Source organism: Mustela lutreola, chromosome 11, assembly GCF_030435805.1.
Source record: "Mustela lutreola isolate mMusLut2 chromosome 11, mMusLut2.pri, whole genome shotgun sequence".
In the NCBI taxonomy this organism is placed as follows: Eukaryota; Metazoa; Chordata; class Mammalia; order Carnivora; family Mustelidae; genus Mustela; species Mustela lutreola.
Window position 1 is genome coordinate 70,268,536 of NC_081300.1, and position 17,247 is coordinate 70,285,782.

Genomic DNA, 17,247 nt, shown 5'->3' on the forward strand with positions numbered 1-17,247 from the left:
GACGCAGAATGACAAAGAAAGGGAGCCTGGGCTTCCCTGTTCAGACAGATTCAAATTTAAATCCAGGCTCCAAATCTTACTGGCTCTGGGACTTCAGGCAAAGTCACTCTCCGAACCTCAGTTTTCTCGATGGAGAAATGCAGGTTCAGTAGTGTTCATTTCATCGGGCTGTTGTTAGACTATAGATATAAAATGTGCAGCCAAGCATCTAGTCCTTGGAAAGTGCTGATATGATGGTACCAAAGCTGATGGCTTGGGTTCTAATCTAGACAAGCCCCTTCTTTTCTCCTGTGGACATTGGTTGAATCAGAGATATTGAAGAGCCCTTGTATTTCTACTGCCTATCATGTCTTCCCTGTGATTTCAAAACTGAGAAAGTATAAAATTTCTAAATAAGGGTCACTGAGAGCAATTTTTAAAAAATAAGACTCTAAAAAATTAATATCCAGGTTATTCATATTTTCTGTATAGAACAAATAGGAAAGTGAACTCTGCAACCAAGTAGGCTTTAGACAGGCTCCTGCCCCTCTGGCCTCAGTTTCCTCATCTATATAAGGAGATTGGGCTGGAAGCTGTTTGGGGCCTGTTGGCTTTGACTGGTTATGATCTGCTTATAATGACACATAGGGGCCTTTGCCTTTTCCTGACCTTCGTCTACTTTACCTTCAACTCCAGGTCTTAGGTTCTGATATCCTATTTACTTTGTTTTTAGTCATGTGCAATTTCTTGACATACCAATTTTTTAAAAAGATTTTATTTATTTGAGAGAGTGTGATCAGAGGGTGAGGGAGAAGGAGATAATCTCCAGCAGATTCCATGCTGAGCGCAGAGCCCAATACCCGCTCCATCCCAGGACCCTGAGACCATGTCTGACCTAAGCCAAAACCAAGAGCCAGACACTTAAACCAGCTGAGCCACCCAGGCATACATTGATTGATACAACACTTTTTAAAAGAATTTATTTTGAAGTAATTTTATTTATATTTTCTTAAGATTTTATTTTTAAGTAATCTCTATACCCAACATTAGCCTTGAACTCACAACCCCAAGATCAAGAGTCACACATGCTCCATTGACTGAGCCAGTCAGGTTCTCCCACTCCCTTATTTTTTTTTAAGATTTTATATTTTGAAGTAATTTTAAATTTACTGAAAAGTTGCAAAGGCAGCATAGTAAGTTCCTGAATACCCTCTCCCAATTCCTTATAATATTCACACCTGTGTGATCATGTATTTGTCAGAACAAAGAGATTAATACTGGTACATTGCTCTTAACTGAATGACAGATTGCATTTGTAGTTCACTGCTTTTTCCACTGATGTTCTAGAAGTCAGTGCAGGATACCACATTGCACTGAGTCATCATGTCTCCTTAGTCTCCTCTAGTCTGGTAGTTTCTCAGTCCTTTCTTTTATCGATTTTAAGCATTTTCTCCAGACTGGTATGAGAGATGAGTGTTTTTGATCAATTATACACTCCATTTTTCCTTTCCCCATCTTCCCCTTATATTTATCTTACTTTTTGGTATAATCCATATTCATTGCTTTTGTTATTTTTTAGATTTATTTATTTGAGACAGAGAGAGAATGGGGGAGGGATGGAGAGGGCCAGAGAGAGTCCCAAGTAGACCATTTGGTTTCCAGCATAGTTACCATCCCCCCTCAGTCACTTCATTACTTTTTTAAAGACTTGATTTATTTGGCAGAGAAAAACACAGTGAAAGAGGGAACACAAGCAAGGAGAGTGGGAGAGGGAGAAGCAGGCTCCCTGCCCAGCAGGGAGCCCGATGGGGGGGTTCGATCCCAGGAGCCCAGGATCATGACCTGAGCCAAAGGCAGACGCTTAACGACTGAGCCACCCAGATGCCCCCAGTCACTACGTTATCAGAACCCTTCCAGTTGCATATGACAGAGCCATATCCTAAATGAGCTTTGGTAAAACTTTATCAGCTCAAAGAATGGCCAATAAGCCATGGAAAGGAACATCATGATCAAGGACCTGAAATCTACAATAATTCTCTAGGTATCTTGTCTCGGTCCATCTCGCTTTCTCACAGACAAACTTTTCCACAAGGATGGAAAAATGGTGGCCCATAGCTACTGATTCCCTTATTCACCTACCCCCAACAAGGAGAAAATGGACAGTCAATCTGGTCTAAGTTTGAAATCCCAAGAGTTCTCATTGGCTCATCTGGAATCGAGTGGCCATTCTTGGATCAATCACCAGTGACTAGTGGTACAGGGCAATTAGAAAACATGGTGACTCTGAGAACCACCTGGCTGGAGCAGGGAAAGAAGCAATTCCCAGGAAAAGTGCTAAAATCAAACACAAGGTTGGAAGCCACACAAGAATTTTAGAGCAAATTCACATAAATTCACAAAAATACAGCTTTCAAAATCATCTCTGAAGTATATTAGAATCCTATTAAGGGACTACTGACATTGTTCCCAATGGCGATGACTGTAGTAGTCTTCACAACAGGTGAATTAGCCTCCTATGGCCCCTTATTCAGAAGGCTCACCCCTCCTTACAAAAGAGGACGTAGTAGAGCTCTATAAATAGACTATTTAATATCCACAGGAACTCACCCATTCCCAGGCTTCAGTGTGCATCAGAATCAAACGGGAGTTGGTAAAGCATGTACTTTCCCAGACCTACGCCTCAGATTTTGATTCAATTGTCTAGGATGGAATCAAGGAATCTGCATTTCTTATGGCTCCCAGACGATGTTAATATAGGTGATCCACAAACCACACTGAGAAACCATGTGCCAGGCCACCTAGCTACAAAATCATAAAGATAAAGCACCTAGCACATGATTTGTGTCCCGGAAACAGCCCGAGAGAGGCCACGTTAACTGGTCCCATACCTGCACGGGACCTCTGATGCTCACTCAGTCCTCTGCGACCTTGAGTAGGACATCTAGACTTCCCTTTGGCCTGTCCCCCAGCCTGCTGGGGAGCAGAGAATAAATAACAGCAGAAACATACTCATTTTATAAGCACTTGGTTTTATTGCACAGAAGCAATTGAAAGTGGACTTCAGTGGAAAAGTGCGCCCTGGCATGATTCAGTGGCCAGTGCCCAGGCCCACCTGCTCCAGCTCTTCCAGGATAGAGAGCTCTGGGCAAGGGCTCAGCCACTCCTTTGGAAAACAGAAGGCATTCAGGAATAGGTTAAGACATCTCAAGCATAATGTGTTTCTAACTGCTCATTCATTATTGCGATCATCTGTCAATTGCACATATAGGTAATAAATGCACTTATTTGGAAAGGAGGGGGTCAGTTTTTATAGTCAAGTGTTTACATATGGCATTCGGCATATATCACATTCGGCTACGTAAGCTATCATAACATAACTGTCCATCGCCTGCAGAGAGTTTGGGGTGTAGGGCTGGGGACTGGGAATACCCTCTCTTGCTAACCTATTGCTAATAGAAATTCCTGTTTGGTAAAGAAGGGCCCCATCACCTAAGCAAAGTTTTTTCTTATATAAAGAAAGGGAGAAAAAAAATGAAAATTTGTTATGTTGACCCTTGAGCTCCTGGGCCCTCCTGAGTTTCTTTGGCTGTTCTGGAGTCCTTTCTCCCTGCCTTATTTCTCTGCCTTGGAAGCCTTATCTTCCGTGGCCTTCTCTGCAGGCCTGCTGTCTTTCTGGTCTGTGCTAGAGGATTTCTCAGCCTTTTCTGTCTTGGCTTTGCCAGGTGTGGGGGCCTCTTTGCTGGGCTCTTCTTTGGCTTGGGCCTCTGCTTTGGGTTTCTCCTCAGGCTTCTTGGCCTCCTTGACATCTTTTTTTTCAGGTGCTGCCGGCGTCTCTTCCTTCTTTGGCTTTTCTGGCTCCTTCTCTGCCACTTTGCTAGGTTCTTTGGCCTTGGCATCATCTTGCTCCTTCTTGGCCACCTCAGCCTTCTCTTTGGGTTTGGCCTCTTCCTTTACCTTGGCAGGAGCCTCCTTCTCTGGGGTCACTGCTTTTTTCTTATCTTCAGCCTCTTTCTTGGCTTCACCTTTGGATTCTTTGGGTTTCTCCACAGCTGGTTCCTTCTTGTCCTGGACCTCAGGTTTTGGAGCCTCCTTTGGCACCTCATCTTTTTTGCTGTCTTTCTTCTCCTCAGCTTTTGGTGTGGCTTTCTCTTCCTCTGCCTTCTTTGGGGGCTCTTTGACTTTCACTTCTTGGGGTTTCTCTTCCTCCTTTATGGGGGACTTTGCCTCTTCCTTCTTTGTGACCTCTTTCTCAGGAGTCTTGGTCTCTTCTTTCACAGGAGATTTGACCTTCTCTGGGGACTTGACCTCCTCCTTGACAAGGCTTTTTGCCTTTTCGGGAGATTTGATGTCAGCAGGGGACCTTACTTCTTCCTTTGCTGGAGTCTTGGCTTCTGGGGACTTAACATCAAGAGCCTTAGCCTTCTCAGGGGACTTAGCCTCTTCCTTCACTGGAGACTTGGCCTTTTCTGGGGACTTGGCCTTCTCTGGGGATTTGGCCTCCTCCTTCACTGGGGACTTGGCCTTCTCAGGTGACTTGGCCTCCTCCTTCACTGGGGACTTGGCCTTCTCAGGTGACTTGGCCTCTTCCTTCACTGGGGACTTGGCCTTCTCAGGGGACTTGGCCTCTTCCTTCACTGGGGACTTGGCCTTCTCAGGTGACTTGGCCTCTTCCTTCACTGGGGACTTGGCCTTCTCTGGGGACTTGGCCTCCTCCTTCACTGGGGACTTGGCCTTCTCAGGTGACTTGGCCTCTTCCTTCACTGGGGACTTGGCCTTCTCAGGGGACTTGGCCTCTTCCTTCACTGGGGACTTGGCCTTCTCAGGGGACTTGGCCTCTTCCTTCACTGGGGACTTGGCCTTCTCTGGGGACTTGGCCTCCTCCTTCACTGGGGACTTGGCCTTCTCAGGTGACTTGGCCTCTTCCTTCACTGGGGACTTGGCCTTCTCAGGGGACTTGGCCTCTTCCTTCACTGGGGACTTGGCCTCTTCCTTCACTGGGGACTTGGCCTTCTCAGGGGACTTGGCCTCTTCCTTCACTGGGGACTTGGCCTTCTCAGGTGACTTGGCCTCTTCCTTCACTGGGGACTTGGCCTTCTCTGGGGACTTGGCCTCCACAGGGGACTTTGCCTCTTCCTTAGCTGGGGACTTGACCTTCTCTGGGGACTTGACCTCAGTTGGAGATTTTGCTTCTTCTTTCATGGGAGATTTAGCTTTCTCAGGGGACTTCACCTCAGCTGGAGATTTAGCCTCTTCCTTAGCTGGGGACTTGGCCTCAGTTGGTGATTTTCCTTCTTCTTTCATGGGGGACTTAGCCTTTTCTGGGGACTTGGCCTCTTCCTTCACTGGGGACTTGGCCTCAGTTGGGGACTTAGCTTCCTCCTTCTCTGGGGACTTGGCTCCAACTGGTGACTTGGCCTCTTCCTTTTCTGGAGATGCAGCCTCTTCTGCTGGGGGAGATTTTGCTTCTTCTTCTCCCCCTTCTGCTTCCTCCTCCTCCTCGCCTTTCTCCTCTTTGGCCTCTTTTTCTTCTTCTTCAGTCACTTCTTCAGTCACTTGGATCTCTTCTGTCTGTTCCTCCAAAATCACGGTTTCCTTCTCTGATTTTTCTACCACCTTGATCTTCTCTTCACTTTTGACCTTTATGTGAGTGGATGTAGAGGGGATTTTGGGAAGTCCTTCTGGAAGGGAGAAAGGACTGGGGCCAAAGCCAATCCGACATTCTTCACCCTCCAGGAGTTTTCTGCAGAATGGATAATAGAACACATTACTATTATTAACTCAGAGCAGACTGAGGAGTTGGGGGTCTTCTTGAGTTACTCTGAAAATCCAAAGAATCCAATGATATGGACTTTGGTAGAGGAAGGAATGTGAATGTTGGACAATTTGAGTCTGGAAATAGTCCCAGGGACAACCCAGAATCTGTACCCTAATGGCACTGCTCTTGTTTTATGCGGCTAAGGCTCCAACTTCTAAAACAATGCCCCCACCCCAAAATGGCCCTCGAGAGAGAACACCTGTATTAGCAAAAATTACAGTAACTCTCCCTCAACTAAAATATTCAAGAGGAAGGTGGGAGCCTGAGCAAACAATTTCTCATTTATAAATTTGGACTTCTGGGGACTTAATATCAACATAAGAGGTCTTAGAATTCCCACTGGAATTTCAAGAGTCCCCAGTCACTTATTTTCTCATCCTTTGAGTTTTAGGAATAGGGTGGGGATGGCAGTGTCTGCTCTTTCCTACTCAGTAAGTATGTAGACCTCAACCAAGCCATTCTGACTCTTAAAGTCTCAGTTTCTTCATTGGCAAAAAGAGGGTCATAAGAGCCCCTCCCTCAGAGGGTTGTTTCGATGAGATAAGAAATAAAAAGGACCTGGCAGTGCCTGACTCACAATAGGTGTAGGGATTACCCTACACCTGCGCTTTGCAAACTTAACAGCATACAAATCCCCCAGGAATCTGGTTAAAATGCAGATTCTGATTCAGTAGGTCTGGGATGGGGCCTGAGAATCTGCCTTTCCAACAGGTTTGTGAAAATGCTGATTGTGCTGATTCACCCACTGCATTCTGAGCAGCAAGATTACAGACTAGACCCAAGAGGTGGGACATGAAGGGTCACCTGCCAGCAACTGGGATAGATCATTGGGTCAGCCTGCCCCGCAGCAACAAACTGCTCTGCTGGGAGGTCTCAGGGCCATCTCCTGGCTACCATTTACTGAAGGCTTTCTCTACGGCCACCCAGCTGTATCCGGATTTGCTTCAGAACTGGATTAGTTCCTCCTCCCCGTGGCCCTGTGACAGGAGTACTATTACCATCTCCATTTTACTTCCCCAGGAAACAAAAGCCCAGAGAGCTAAAAACAAAACAAAACCAAAAAAGCGCTAAGTTAGTTGTCCCTCTGACAACTCAGGTACCTCCTTTCCCTCCAAAGCAGGCCTCTACCTGGCCAGATTTGATGAGGGGTGAGGAACGTTAATTCTCTAAGTCACTGGCAGAATGAAAAGAAGCCACCCTCCAGACTTCTTTCAGAAAGTAGAATGATGGCTGCTAGGACCAGAGGAAAGGAGGAAAAAGGAGTGGGGAGTAATTCTTTAGTAAGCACAGGATTTCAGTTTGGGAAGATGGAAAAAGTTCTAGAGATAGATGGTGGTGACGGTTGCACAAGGTAAATGTACTTAGTGCCACTGAATGGTATACTTAAAAATGGTTAAATAGGGGCGCCTGGGTGGCTCAGTGGGTTAAGCCACTGCCTTCGGCTCAGGTCATGATCTCAGGGTCCTGGGATCGAGTCCCGCATCGGGCTCTCTGCTCAGCAGGGAGCCTGCTTCCTCCCCTCTCTCTCTCTCTGCCTGCCTCTCTGCCTACTTGTGATCTCTCTCTGTCAAATAAATAAATAAAATATTAAAAAAAAAATGGTTAAATAGAAAATTCCATATCCTATATATTTTACCACCAAAAAAAAAAAATTCTTTTTTGTCTCTAAGATAGGCATGCCATCTTGCTGGGAACCTGAAACTCAGTGCAAAGCTTCTCATAAGAACACAAGAGCTCCCCACCATCCCAAAGGCCCCCCAGCCCCCCTCACCTGTAAGCGGCAATCTCAATATCCAGAGCCATCTTGACATTGAGCAGGTCCTGGTACTCTCGGAGCTGGGCTGCCATTTCCCACTTGGTGTTCCTCAGCTCAGCATCCAGCTGCTGGATGGCTTCCTGGGGAGGTGAGGTCACACACACATCACGCACCAGCCAGCACCTGGCCCTCAGCACCGGAGAAGCTGGAGCACACCATGCAAACCCAAAGCAGTCACTGGGGCCAACACCCACACTGCCAAAGCTATGGGAGCCTCATTTGTGGACGTGGAAACCACCTGGAGCAAAAATCCTGCTGCATGTCTGTACAACCTCAGCCTGGGGAGTGGTTTAGAATGAAACACACCAGCCACCAATAATGGTTATCAATGGTCAATGGGATGACAGGTGAAGTTTTACAGATCTTCTGAACTTAGGAAGGAACAGAGCCTTGTCTGCTTTGGCTCCCAATGCTCCTAAAGTGCCTACTGAACAGTCAGGGCTGAGAAAACACCTGTGGCTGAGGACTGAAGCCATACACAGAAACCCGCTAAATAGCAATGGAAACTTCTCCCCTGTCCCCAGGCTCACTTAGCCACTGCTGAAAGTGAACCATTAGGGCTGATTTTTATTGCCTCTTTTTTGCTTTCACCATTTCCTAATTTATCCACAGTCCCCATATATTAACTCACATTATGAGGTCTTTAGAAATGTCATCTTTGGGGTGTCTGGGTGGCTACCTTTAGCTGGGGTCATGATCCCAGGGTGCTGGGATTGAGCCTCACATCAAGCTCCCTGTTTGGTGGGGAGTGTGTTTTCCCCTCTGCCTCTGCCTCTCTCCCTATTCATGCTCTCCCTCTCTCAAGTGAATAAATAAAATCTTAAAAAAAAAAAATAAGAGTCATTTTCTTTTGCCAGCTATCTTTAATGGAAGGAATCTGCCAAGGCCTTCCCTAGGCTACCCATGTTTGCAGATGCTGGTTATAGTTTACCAAATGCCCACCATGACCCACACCCTGCTGAGCAGGCTCACACTCATCTCATGGAAAGTCTATCCATCTCTTTAACCTTCACAGCTCTGCAAAGTGGACATGCTTTTTCTTTTCCCCCATTGCACTGGAGGAATTCAGACTCAGCTAGAAAGACATACTGGTACCCCTTGCATGTCTTACTCCAAGGCCCACCCACAGTCTTCGCCACTACAACTCTGCTGAGAGAGGGACAGTGACTTGTCCAGGATCACCTGAGCAGGGAAGGTAGTCTGGCTCTCTGCCTCATCCCTGCCCACCTGGTAGGATGCGATGTCAGCCTGATGACGGTCCTCCAGCTCAGAGCGCTGCCTCTCTAGTGACTCCTTAGTGCCTTTGAGAGCCTCTAGCTCTGTGGTCCTGGCCTGTAGCTGACGGCGATACTCTGTTATCTCCTCCTGTGCTGAGCGCATGGCATCTGTATTGACCTTGGCCGCCTCTGATAGTCGGTCCAGTCTCACTGTGGGAGAAGGAGACAGGGCACAGAGTTAAACACACCCAGATTTGGATTCTAGAGCCCAAATCGCAAAGGTGACATGCATGGCTTGAAGACCCACTGAGCACCCGGTGCCATCTTGGATTCTTAACCTACCCTCTCCTTTGTGATAGGCAAATTACTACCGTTCAAAGCCAGCTAGTAATAAGCAGTAGATTCAAATCTAGTGTCTGTCTGGTTCCAACAGTCAGACTGTCTCCCCAAATTCAAGATCTGAAACCCCATAGGACAGCGGATGCTCCATTTCTGGTCCTAATACCTGGTTCAGCTGGGTTGAACCCAGCTGTCAATGCTGGGAATTCAGATGTGAAACTTGGCTGACAGGGCTTAACTCTGAGCTTGTGGTGGAACAAGGTAAAGAGCCTGTGACCTCTAGAGGCATGAAGATGCTGTGAGCCACTAGAAGCCACAGCCCCTTCCTTGCAGGTTTTGGTTCTGCAGAGCCCAAGGTCACTGCGGAGCCTGGGGGGCCCACATGCCAGCTTCTCTGTCCCTTCCCCCACCTGGCTGCGCATTCGCTAGTACAGGAATCCTTGTGTCAATGGCAGCCACACCCTGGCCCCTGTGAACAACGGGCTGCTGGTTCCCAGAAGACCTTCTAGGACCGGAGGAGGTCTGAAGACTAGTCTACATCTCCCAAAAGTGAATATCGTGAATCCCAAGATAATAAAAGCCAGGGCATGAGTCTTGGGAAGGTGAAAAGGGGAGAAAGGAGGCCAGCTGGGTGGGCCAGAAGTCCTAGGATGGTTTGTCTGTGTAAAGGGCAAAACCCAAGAGAGCAGAGAGGTTTGCTTTGGGAGGTGTCTTGCTGCAGAGATGGGGGAAGGGAAGGCACTGCCACTGCAAAGGAGAGGAAAATGGGGAAAACCAGGCATCCGAGTCCCAGCTTTCCTGGCTTTCCCTGCTAGCATTGGCAAAGATTTAGAAACCATCAAGGTGGGCGAGGCTTCTTACCTCTGTTGACACAGACCGATTTGAAAATCGCTGGAGCCTCTGCACCCTCTCCCAAGGAAAATGCAAAAGTTTTACACAGTTTCAGGAAGGATCATGTAGCTTCCCCTGAGTAAGAGGCTCAGCGGGTCAACACCCTCCCCTTTCAACCCCCAAAGAAATGAAAACCAGAGAAGGCAAACATTGCCCAAGGTCACCCTGTAGCTGCTGGGCACAGCTTCAGAGCTGCTGCAGCTGCAATCTAGCTGACTCAGAGCAGCATGGAGTTGGAGGAGGGGGGAGCTTGAGAAGCTTCCAGCTTCTCAAGGGGAGAGAGGACATTAAGGCACCATCTCAGCGTCATGCACCCATTGGCTGAGGTGATGGTATCTCCCGGGAGAAAGGATGTGAGAATGCCCCACTGGGGAGGAGCCTGATAGGGGTCTGGAGAATGAGGTCCCCTGCAGAGTGCAGGCAAGAGGGATGAGCAGTGCTGGGCAGGGAAGGCAAGTTACTTTGAAGGGCAAAGGCTCCCCAGTACCTGTAACTGGAAGCTGGCACTACTTTGGAACTGTAGAAGGAACCTGATAGAAAGGGACCTCAGAGTGGGGCTCTCTAATCTTGGGCTGGGGCAACAGAGGGGACCCAGAGTCTCAGGACAGATATAAGGACCCTGGAGGAGGGCAGCCAAAGGACAACCCAGAATTTCAAGGAAGGGAGAGGGGTGTCTCCAGAGACCCGGGGGAAACTGTTATTTAACAAAGGGGGAAGCTGAACGGCACAGCCTGCAGCCGACTGCACCCGTTCCGGCCAGGAGGGGGCGCCCCCTCCCCCACGCGCCCACGAACCTCGGAACCACTCCTCCGACTGCAGGGTGCTCTGCACCGCGTGGCCTTCAAGTTGCGCGCGGATCTCGCGCAGCGCCGACGTCACGTCGCACTTCAGGGCGTCGCGCGCCTCGGCCTGCGCCTGCGCCTGCGCGGCGCCGCAGCCCTGGATCTGGCCAAGCAGCTCGCCCACTTCCTCCTGGTGGTGACGCCGCAGGTAGCCGCACTCTTCCTGCAGCGCTTGCGCCTTCTTCTGCAGCTCGACGCGGGCCGCCTCGGCCTCCTGCGCAAAGCGCGCAAGTGCGCGCGCCGCCGCCTCGGCCTCCTCCCGCTGCCGGGCCTCGTCGTCTAGGCGCTGGCGCACGTGCGCGATGTCTTCCAGCAGGTGCTCCTGCTCCAGGCGCAGCTGGCCGCGCGCCGCGCCCAGGCGCAGCACAGCGCCGCGCATCTCGCGCACCTCTCGCTCGTATAGCTCGCCCATGGCGGCGCGGCCAGCGTGCTGCTGCCGCAGGGCCGCCGCCTCGCCTTCCAGGCTGCGATTGTGAGCCTCAAGCTGCCTCACCTTGTCGATGTAGCCCGCGAAGCGGTCGTTCAGCGCCTGCAGCTGCTCCTTCTCGCTGCGGGCCGCTGCTGCGGCCACCACGCAGCCCTCCGGTCCGTTGCTCAACGTGTCTAGCGAGTCGGTGCTTGAGGTGGCTGCTGCGCCTCGGAAGCGGCCCGGGGAGGCCGACACGGAGCTCACGGATGTCCGCGCCCAGGAGTGGAAGCCACTGGATGAACCCGCAGCAGAGCGCGCTCCGCCCGCGCCGCCCTTGCGGGCCAGCGCGTAGTGCAGGCTGCCGCCTCCATGTAGCGGCGCGAACGGGGCGCCCAGCAGCGCGTCCGCGCCGCTGAAGCTCATCATGGCGGGAGCAGGTGCGGCCGCCGGCGAAGGGGGATACCCAAGGCCAGGACGGGGCGGGAGGCACTGCGGCAGCACGGGGATGCCGGCCTTTTTATAGCAGCCGGGTCGGGTCCAGCCCCTTGGCAGTGGGGGGGAGGGGGCAGGAGAGGAGGGCCCCGCCCTCTCTGCCTCCTCCCGGGCTGCCCGGGCCGCTCAGCCGCAGTGAGAGGGGCGGGGCAGGGGGACTCAGGAGTGAAGGGGAATCAACGCAGCGTCAGTGGAGCACTCCGAGGTCGGATTAGGAGGTACAGGACTCCTGGAGTGGAACGGTGGGGACCCCTGGATGCGAGTCAGAAGACCCTGCTACTGTGCTCGGAAATAGAGAAGAGACCCAAAATAGGAAGAGGACAAGGGAGTCCTGGTGGGAATAGGAACAGGGTGCCTTTGGGATGGAGCGATGGATGACTCTGTAGTCAGTAGGATGAAGAGACCCCTGAATTGGGGGGGGGGGCACAAAATTTTCCTGAAAGTTAGGATTCAGGATAGGGGGTGCAGCGTGTCTGGAGCCAGTCCGGAAGAGGGGAGGGAGCAAAGTAATCCTAAATGGACTCTGGTGGATGCTACAGAAGGTAGAGATAGAAGACTCCTGAATAGAAATACTCTTTCCCTAATACCTAGGAAGCCGCCAGGAAGAAATGCAGCCCGCTAAGGAATAGGGGAGGGGGACTTGGAGTTGGGAAGGGCGGCAAGGGCACTCTGAATTGGGGTATGGGAGACATCTCAGAGGATGGAGAGAGGGAAGCCAGGATGGGAGACCCAGTGGTCCCTGCAGTATAGGAAGGAGACCCTGAAGCTGGCCCCAGCAAGGAGGGCTCTCAGTGAAGGAGGCAGAGGGTCCTCTGAATAGGCCAGAGGAACGTGGGTTGTGGAAGGGTCAGAGAACCCAGAGTGGGGCTTCTGTGGGGGCTGGGCATGAAGTTGGGGGGACTAGAGCCTGTGTGGGGTGGGGGGAAGTGACAGGTGTCCTAGGAGTCATTCAGGTCAAGATCTATGGTCTGAGGTCAGCTTCACAGTTTGCTGGCTAAATGACCTTGGAGAAGTTGCGCCTCCCCCACCCCATTTTTCCCACCTGTACCTTGCCCTGGGATAAGCTGCAACTAAAGACCCACCAGCGGCATCTACTTTGGGGGAGTCTCTGGCTGAACTAGGGCAAGGGAACCCATATACTGCCTGTGAACGTGGCAGCCCCTTTCCCGCAACTAGGAAGTCCTTTCTCCCTCTTTCCTCCTCATTTCCTGCACTTTGACTTGTCATCTGTCATCCCTCCCCCAGCACCTCCACAACAGAGAAGTGGGTGCAGTGATAGGCATCCCTCATAGCCCCCAGTGAAGTGGTGGGAGGTTTCCAGGGCACCAAAATCCCTTAATTCCATAATCTCGAATGGGAGGTCAGATAGATAAAGGGGCTCCTGGGATTTGGGGTGCTATGCTGGTGTTACACCACTAACAACTGCTTGTGTTATACCACTTTTCCTTGGGCTTTCATTCTCACGTGAAATGCCTTGGGAGTGGGGTAGGGCTGTGTCTGGTGCTTCAGCACCGAGGACAGGGCCTGCTCCTTGGGTGAGAAAGCCGTTAATCTCTGCCTCTACCTAGGAGCAGGAGAGGAGGGATGTATGTATATGTGCCAGGCAGTTGGGAACTGAGGAGTGTGCTGAATGATCCTGCAGGACTACTCTGGGAGCTGGAGACCCAGCCCCTCGACCTTCTGCTAGGGGATCCATTCCCCTGTTTTCTATGAAGTTCTCCCACATACACATCTGGGCTTTCCTGCTCCTCCTTTGGGACTCCCACCATCTTTTTCTGAGAAGGAGCCTTGAGACTCCCCTCCCAGATCTGAGCCTCCCCTCAGGCAGTTACTCAATCCCCACTACACTTCCAGTTTATACTAGTTTTCTTTCTGTGGGCTTCCCAGGATGGGGACAGACAGATTTCCCCCAGAAAAGACCTCTGCCAGTTTGTTTCTCCTTGTTCTCTGCCTCATTTCCGGGCCCCTGGTCCTAAAGAGACCCTCAGAGATGAGGAAGTGATGGTACTGTCCCTTTAACCACATTTTACTGGAAGGAGAGTGCGCTGGGAGAAGGAAGGAGGGGGAAGGGAGTTTCTGGTTCTGAATGGAGAAGCAGAACATGATGAAGCATTTTTCCCCCCCATTTAAAGATCCAGTCATGAGCCAGTTTGCAGGGGGCAGAGGGGCTAGTTTGCAGTCCATGCTGGGAGGAAGGAGGTGAGTGTCTGGTCTGACGCTTCTGAGAATGGCTTCTAGGGGGGATTGAGCAGAGCCTCTCTGCTCTCATGTGGCTCCCCATTTACTTGTCATTCTGCTTGGCATTTTGCCAGCAGAGCTTTGTTCCTTTGGGTCTTTTCAGTCATTCGCATAACGCAGATACCTCCTCAGGGTGTGGGATGGATTGATAAGCAGCTGACAGTGAGGGCAAGAGGTGAGGGGAGCTCCTTAAGTGTTGGGGGTCAGGGTCCAAGGTGAATTCTGTCAAGGTCAGGGGACCACAACCATGGGATCACAGCTCCCTGAGAATTCCAAGCAAGAAATCCCAAGCATGATTTGTGTGACTGGAAAAATAGGATGAGGGTGGGAGCCCCGAGTTCATTCTCCCAAAGGACCCTTCTGACTCACTTCCAGGAAGCCATTTTTAGCCTCCTTAACCTCCACATTTTGTTAATTATCCCCTCCAAGTTCTCTAGTGCTAATCCACTACACTGCCCTTAACCACTCTCATTGGCTGAATGAATGAATGGGTGAATAAATTACATCAGTTCTCCAGCCAAACTTGTGGTCTAGAAGAAATTAAAAATTGTTCTGTCCTGAGTCCTTGGGTCTCAAATTGCTTTCACCTTCCTCCCCTCAATTATTACCATTTGGAAATGAGAAGAATAACAGAGTCATTCATTCATTCATTCATTCATTCATAGAATAACATATTCATTCATTCTTCCATCCACCCATCCATCCATCCATCCATCCATCCATTACCTGTTTACTGAGCACCTGCTTTATGATAGGCACATACAAAACACTGAGGTTACAGAATCCCATAAACCTCTAAACTTGTCTCCCCGGGATGAGGATTCTCAAATCCTTCCCAATTCCTAGTCCAGTATTTCCCAAGGCACCTGCTTGAGGATAATAAGTGTTTCTCCAAAAAAGGAGAGGAAGACAGGAGTTTCATGGGTGAAGAAGTTAAATAGGGCTTGTGAAGCAGCTCTTGGACCCTGGACTTGGCAATGGACATTGAAAATCCTCCAAAGGTGATTGGAGTGTGCTGTGTTATCCAAACTTACTTGATCATAGGACTTTCTTGCTCTCAAGTGTCTCCCATAGTGGCCCACACTGAAGGACCCTCTTAGAATTGGGCTCCTCCCTGTGTTCTCCCTGGGCTGCTATCTGGGCTCCTGTGGATCATGTCTTTTTTTCTTATAAGAGACAAAATCGTGAAAAATGAAAGAAAGATGTTCATTAAAAAGGACATAATGAAACATGAATAACAATTTTCTTGAGTAAATTCTACATGCAGTGTGGGGCTTGAGCTCATGATCTTGAGACCTAAGTTGCACAGTCTCCTGACTGAGCCAGCCAGGCACCCCTGAATAACAAAATTTTAAAGACTGTTGCAAAATACAAAATATTTGAATACATTTTAACTATATGTAGATTCACGACAGTACTGTGCAAATAACTCACTTTATTTTGTGGATTGTACTTGTACTTGTCTCAAAAATAATAGTTCATAGTTACACATTTCCTTGGCTTCCTGATTCTCTCATTTAACATCACGCTTTCTTGTTTTTATGCTAAAAATTCTTCTTTCATCAAGACAGGTATTCATTTCCAAACACTAGGATATATATTTATAACTGGGTTTTGTATTGCATTGTGAAAGCCTTCTTTACACAGTTGCTTGTTCTTGGCATAATGTCATATGTTTTTGATAAACATTCCAATGTTCTGTGGGAGGTCTGGGTTCAAAATTCTGTACCACTGTATAGACCACCATAATGGCTACTGTTTAAATTATATATAAATGGGAGCACTATGTCAATGGAGAAAGTAAGCCAAACCGTCAGACAGTTGATGAGACCAAAAAACTATCAAACCAAACTATCAACCAGTTGTGTTTTTCTTAATCTTTTAAGGGAAAATTACCTCACAGCCAATTAGTAATGTGGTAAAAAAAAAAAAAAACCACTTGCAACAAAGAAGCTTATGGCAAAACTATCTAGAACCCCTGTGGGCCCCAATGTCAGTGCTCTTTGGGAACAGGGCTGCAGTGTGAAGGATAAAGCAGTATACAGCTCTCCATGAACATCAACCAAACGTTGCTGTCACTCACTTCATTCACTCAATGCTATAGGACTAGACCCTGTGTTGAGCACTGGGGACTCTAAAGAATGTGACCTCAATGAGGGGAAATCCTTCCCTCACCCAGCCACATGTGTACAGTAGAGAGAACTCGGCCACCACTTTCCCCTTGGTACCTCCTTAAACCATGTTTACTAGATAAGGATGATAGTTGCTATTTCATAGATGAGTAAACTGAGGAAATAAAGTGAGGAAGTGGGTTGCCTTAATTGACCCTCTGATAAAACAGAAGTGAGCCCAGTGTCTCAAATTTTCCAGGACTAAAGTGATATTGGACACCCAGAGTGGGAACCCACTTCTCTGGCACAGTAGACACAGATGGCCTGAGAGTGAAGGAATGAGATGCACCCAGAGGGAGAAGAGGTGAGGGTTGGAGTCTGGCCTCTGATGGATCCTCCTTAAAAAAAAAAAAAAAAAGAAAAGAAAAAGAAAAATTTTATTTATTTAAGAGAGAGAGGAAGAGGGACAGAGGGAAGGGAGAAGCAGACTCCCCACTGAGCATGGAGCCCGACACAGGCTCAGTCCCAGGACCCTGAGATCATGACCTGGGCTGAAGGCAGGCACCTAACCAACTGAGCCACCAAGGTGCCCCTGATGGGTCATCCAACTAAGAGTCCCTGTGACCTGTGACCCAATGTCAGCATATTCTTTATGTAAGGACTCACTCCCAGCCTTGGTATCCTCCACCACTGTGTCTCCTCTCTGGGGAATGGCATGTGACCATGGTTTCAGGGTACATTTGATGAACTCCTCATTCTCTTCCTCCTTTATTTTTCTTCATAAAATGTGACCTTTTCTCACATTAAATATTGTACGAAAATTGTGACTGATGTAGCATTTTGTTAAAAGTGAAATGACAAATCACATAGAACATTCTGTGTCTTCAGCATATATATATATACACATTTATATATATAAGTGTTATTTTTATATATTTATACATATTTATATATACATATATTTATACACATATATACATATGTATACACACATATATATACACATATAAGTCCAGAACAAGCTATTATTTAACTAAGGATACATTTTGTTAAACAACACTTGCTTGAAAATAACAGTTTATAACATTGAAACTTTCA

General features: G+C 48.8%; 1 protein-coding gene across 1 annotated transcript; it reads right to left on the reverse strand.

The window, feature by feature from the left end:
• Nucleotides 1-2,988: 2,988 nt before the first annotated feature.
• Nucleotides 2,989-11,885, reverse strand: NEFH (neurofilament heavy chain). Its single transcript, XM_059140204.1, has 4 exons — nt 10,852-11,885; nt 8,838-9,037; nt 7,566-7,690; nt 2,989-5,719 (listed from the first exon to the last, which is right to left on the reverse strand). The coding sequence occupies exons 1-4, from the start codon at nt 11,732-11,734 to the stop codon at nt 3,592-3,594; spliced, it is 3,336 nt and encodes a 1,111-aa protein (XP_058996187.1). The 5' UTR covers nt 11,735-11,885; the 3' UTR covers nt 2,989-3,591.
• Nucleotides 11,886-17,247: the final 5,362 nt, after the last annotated feature.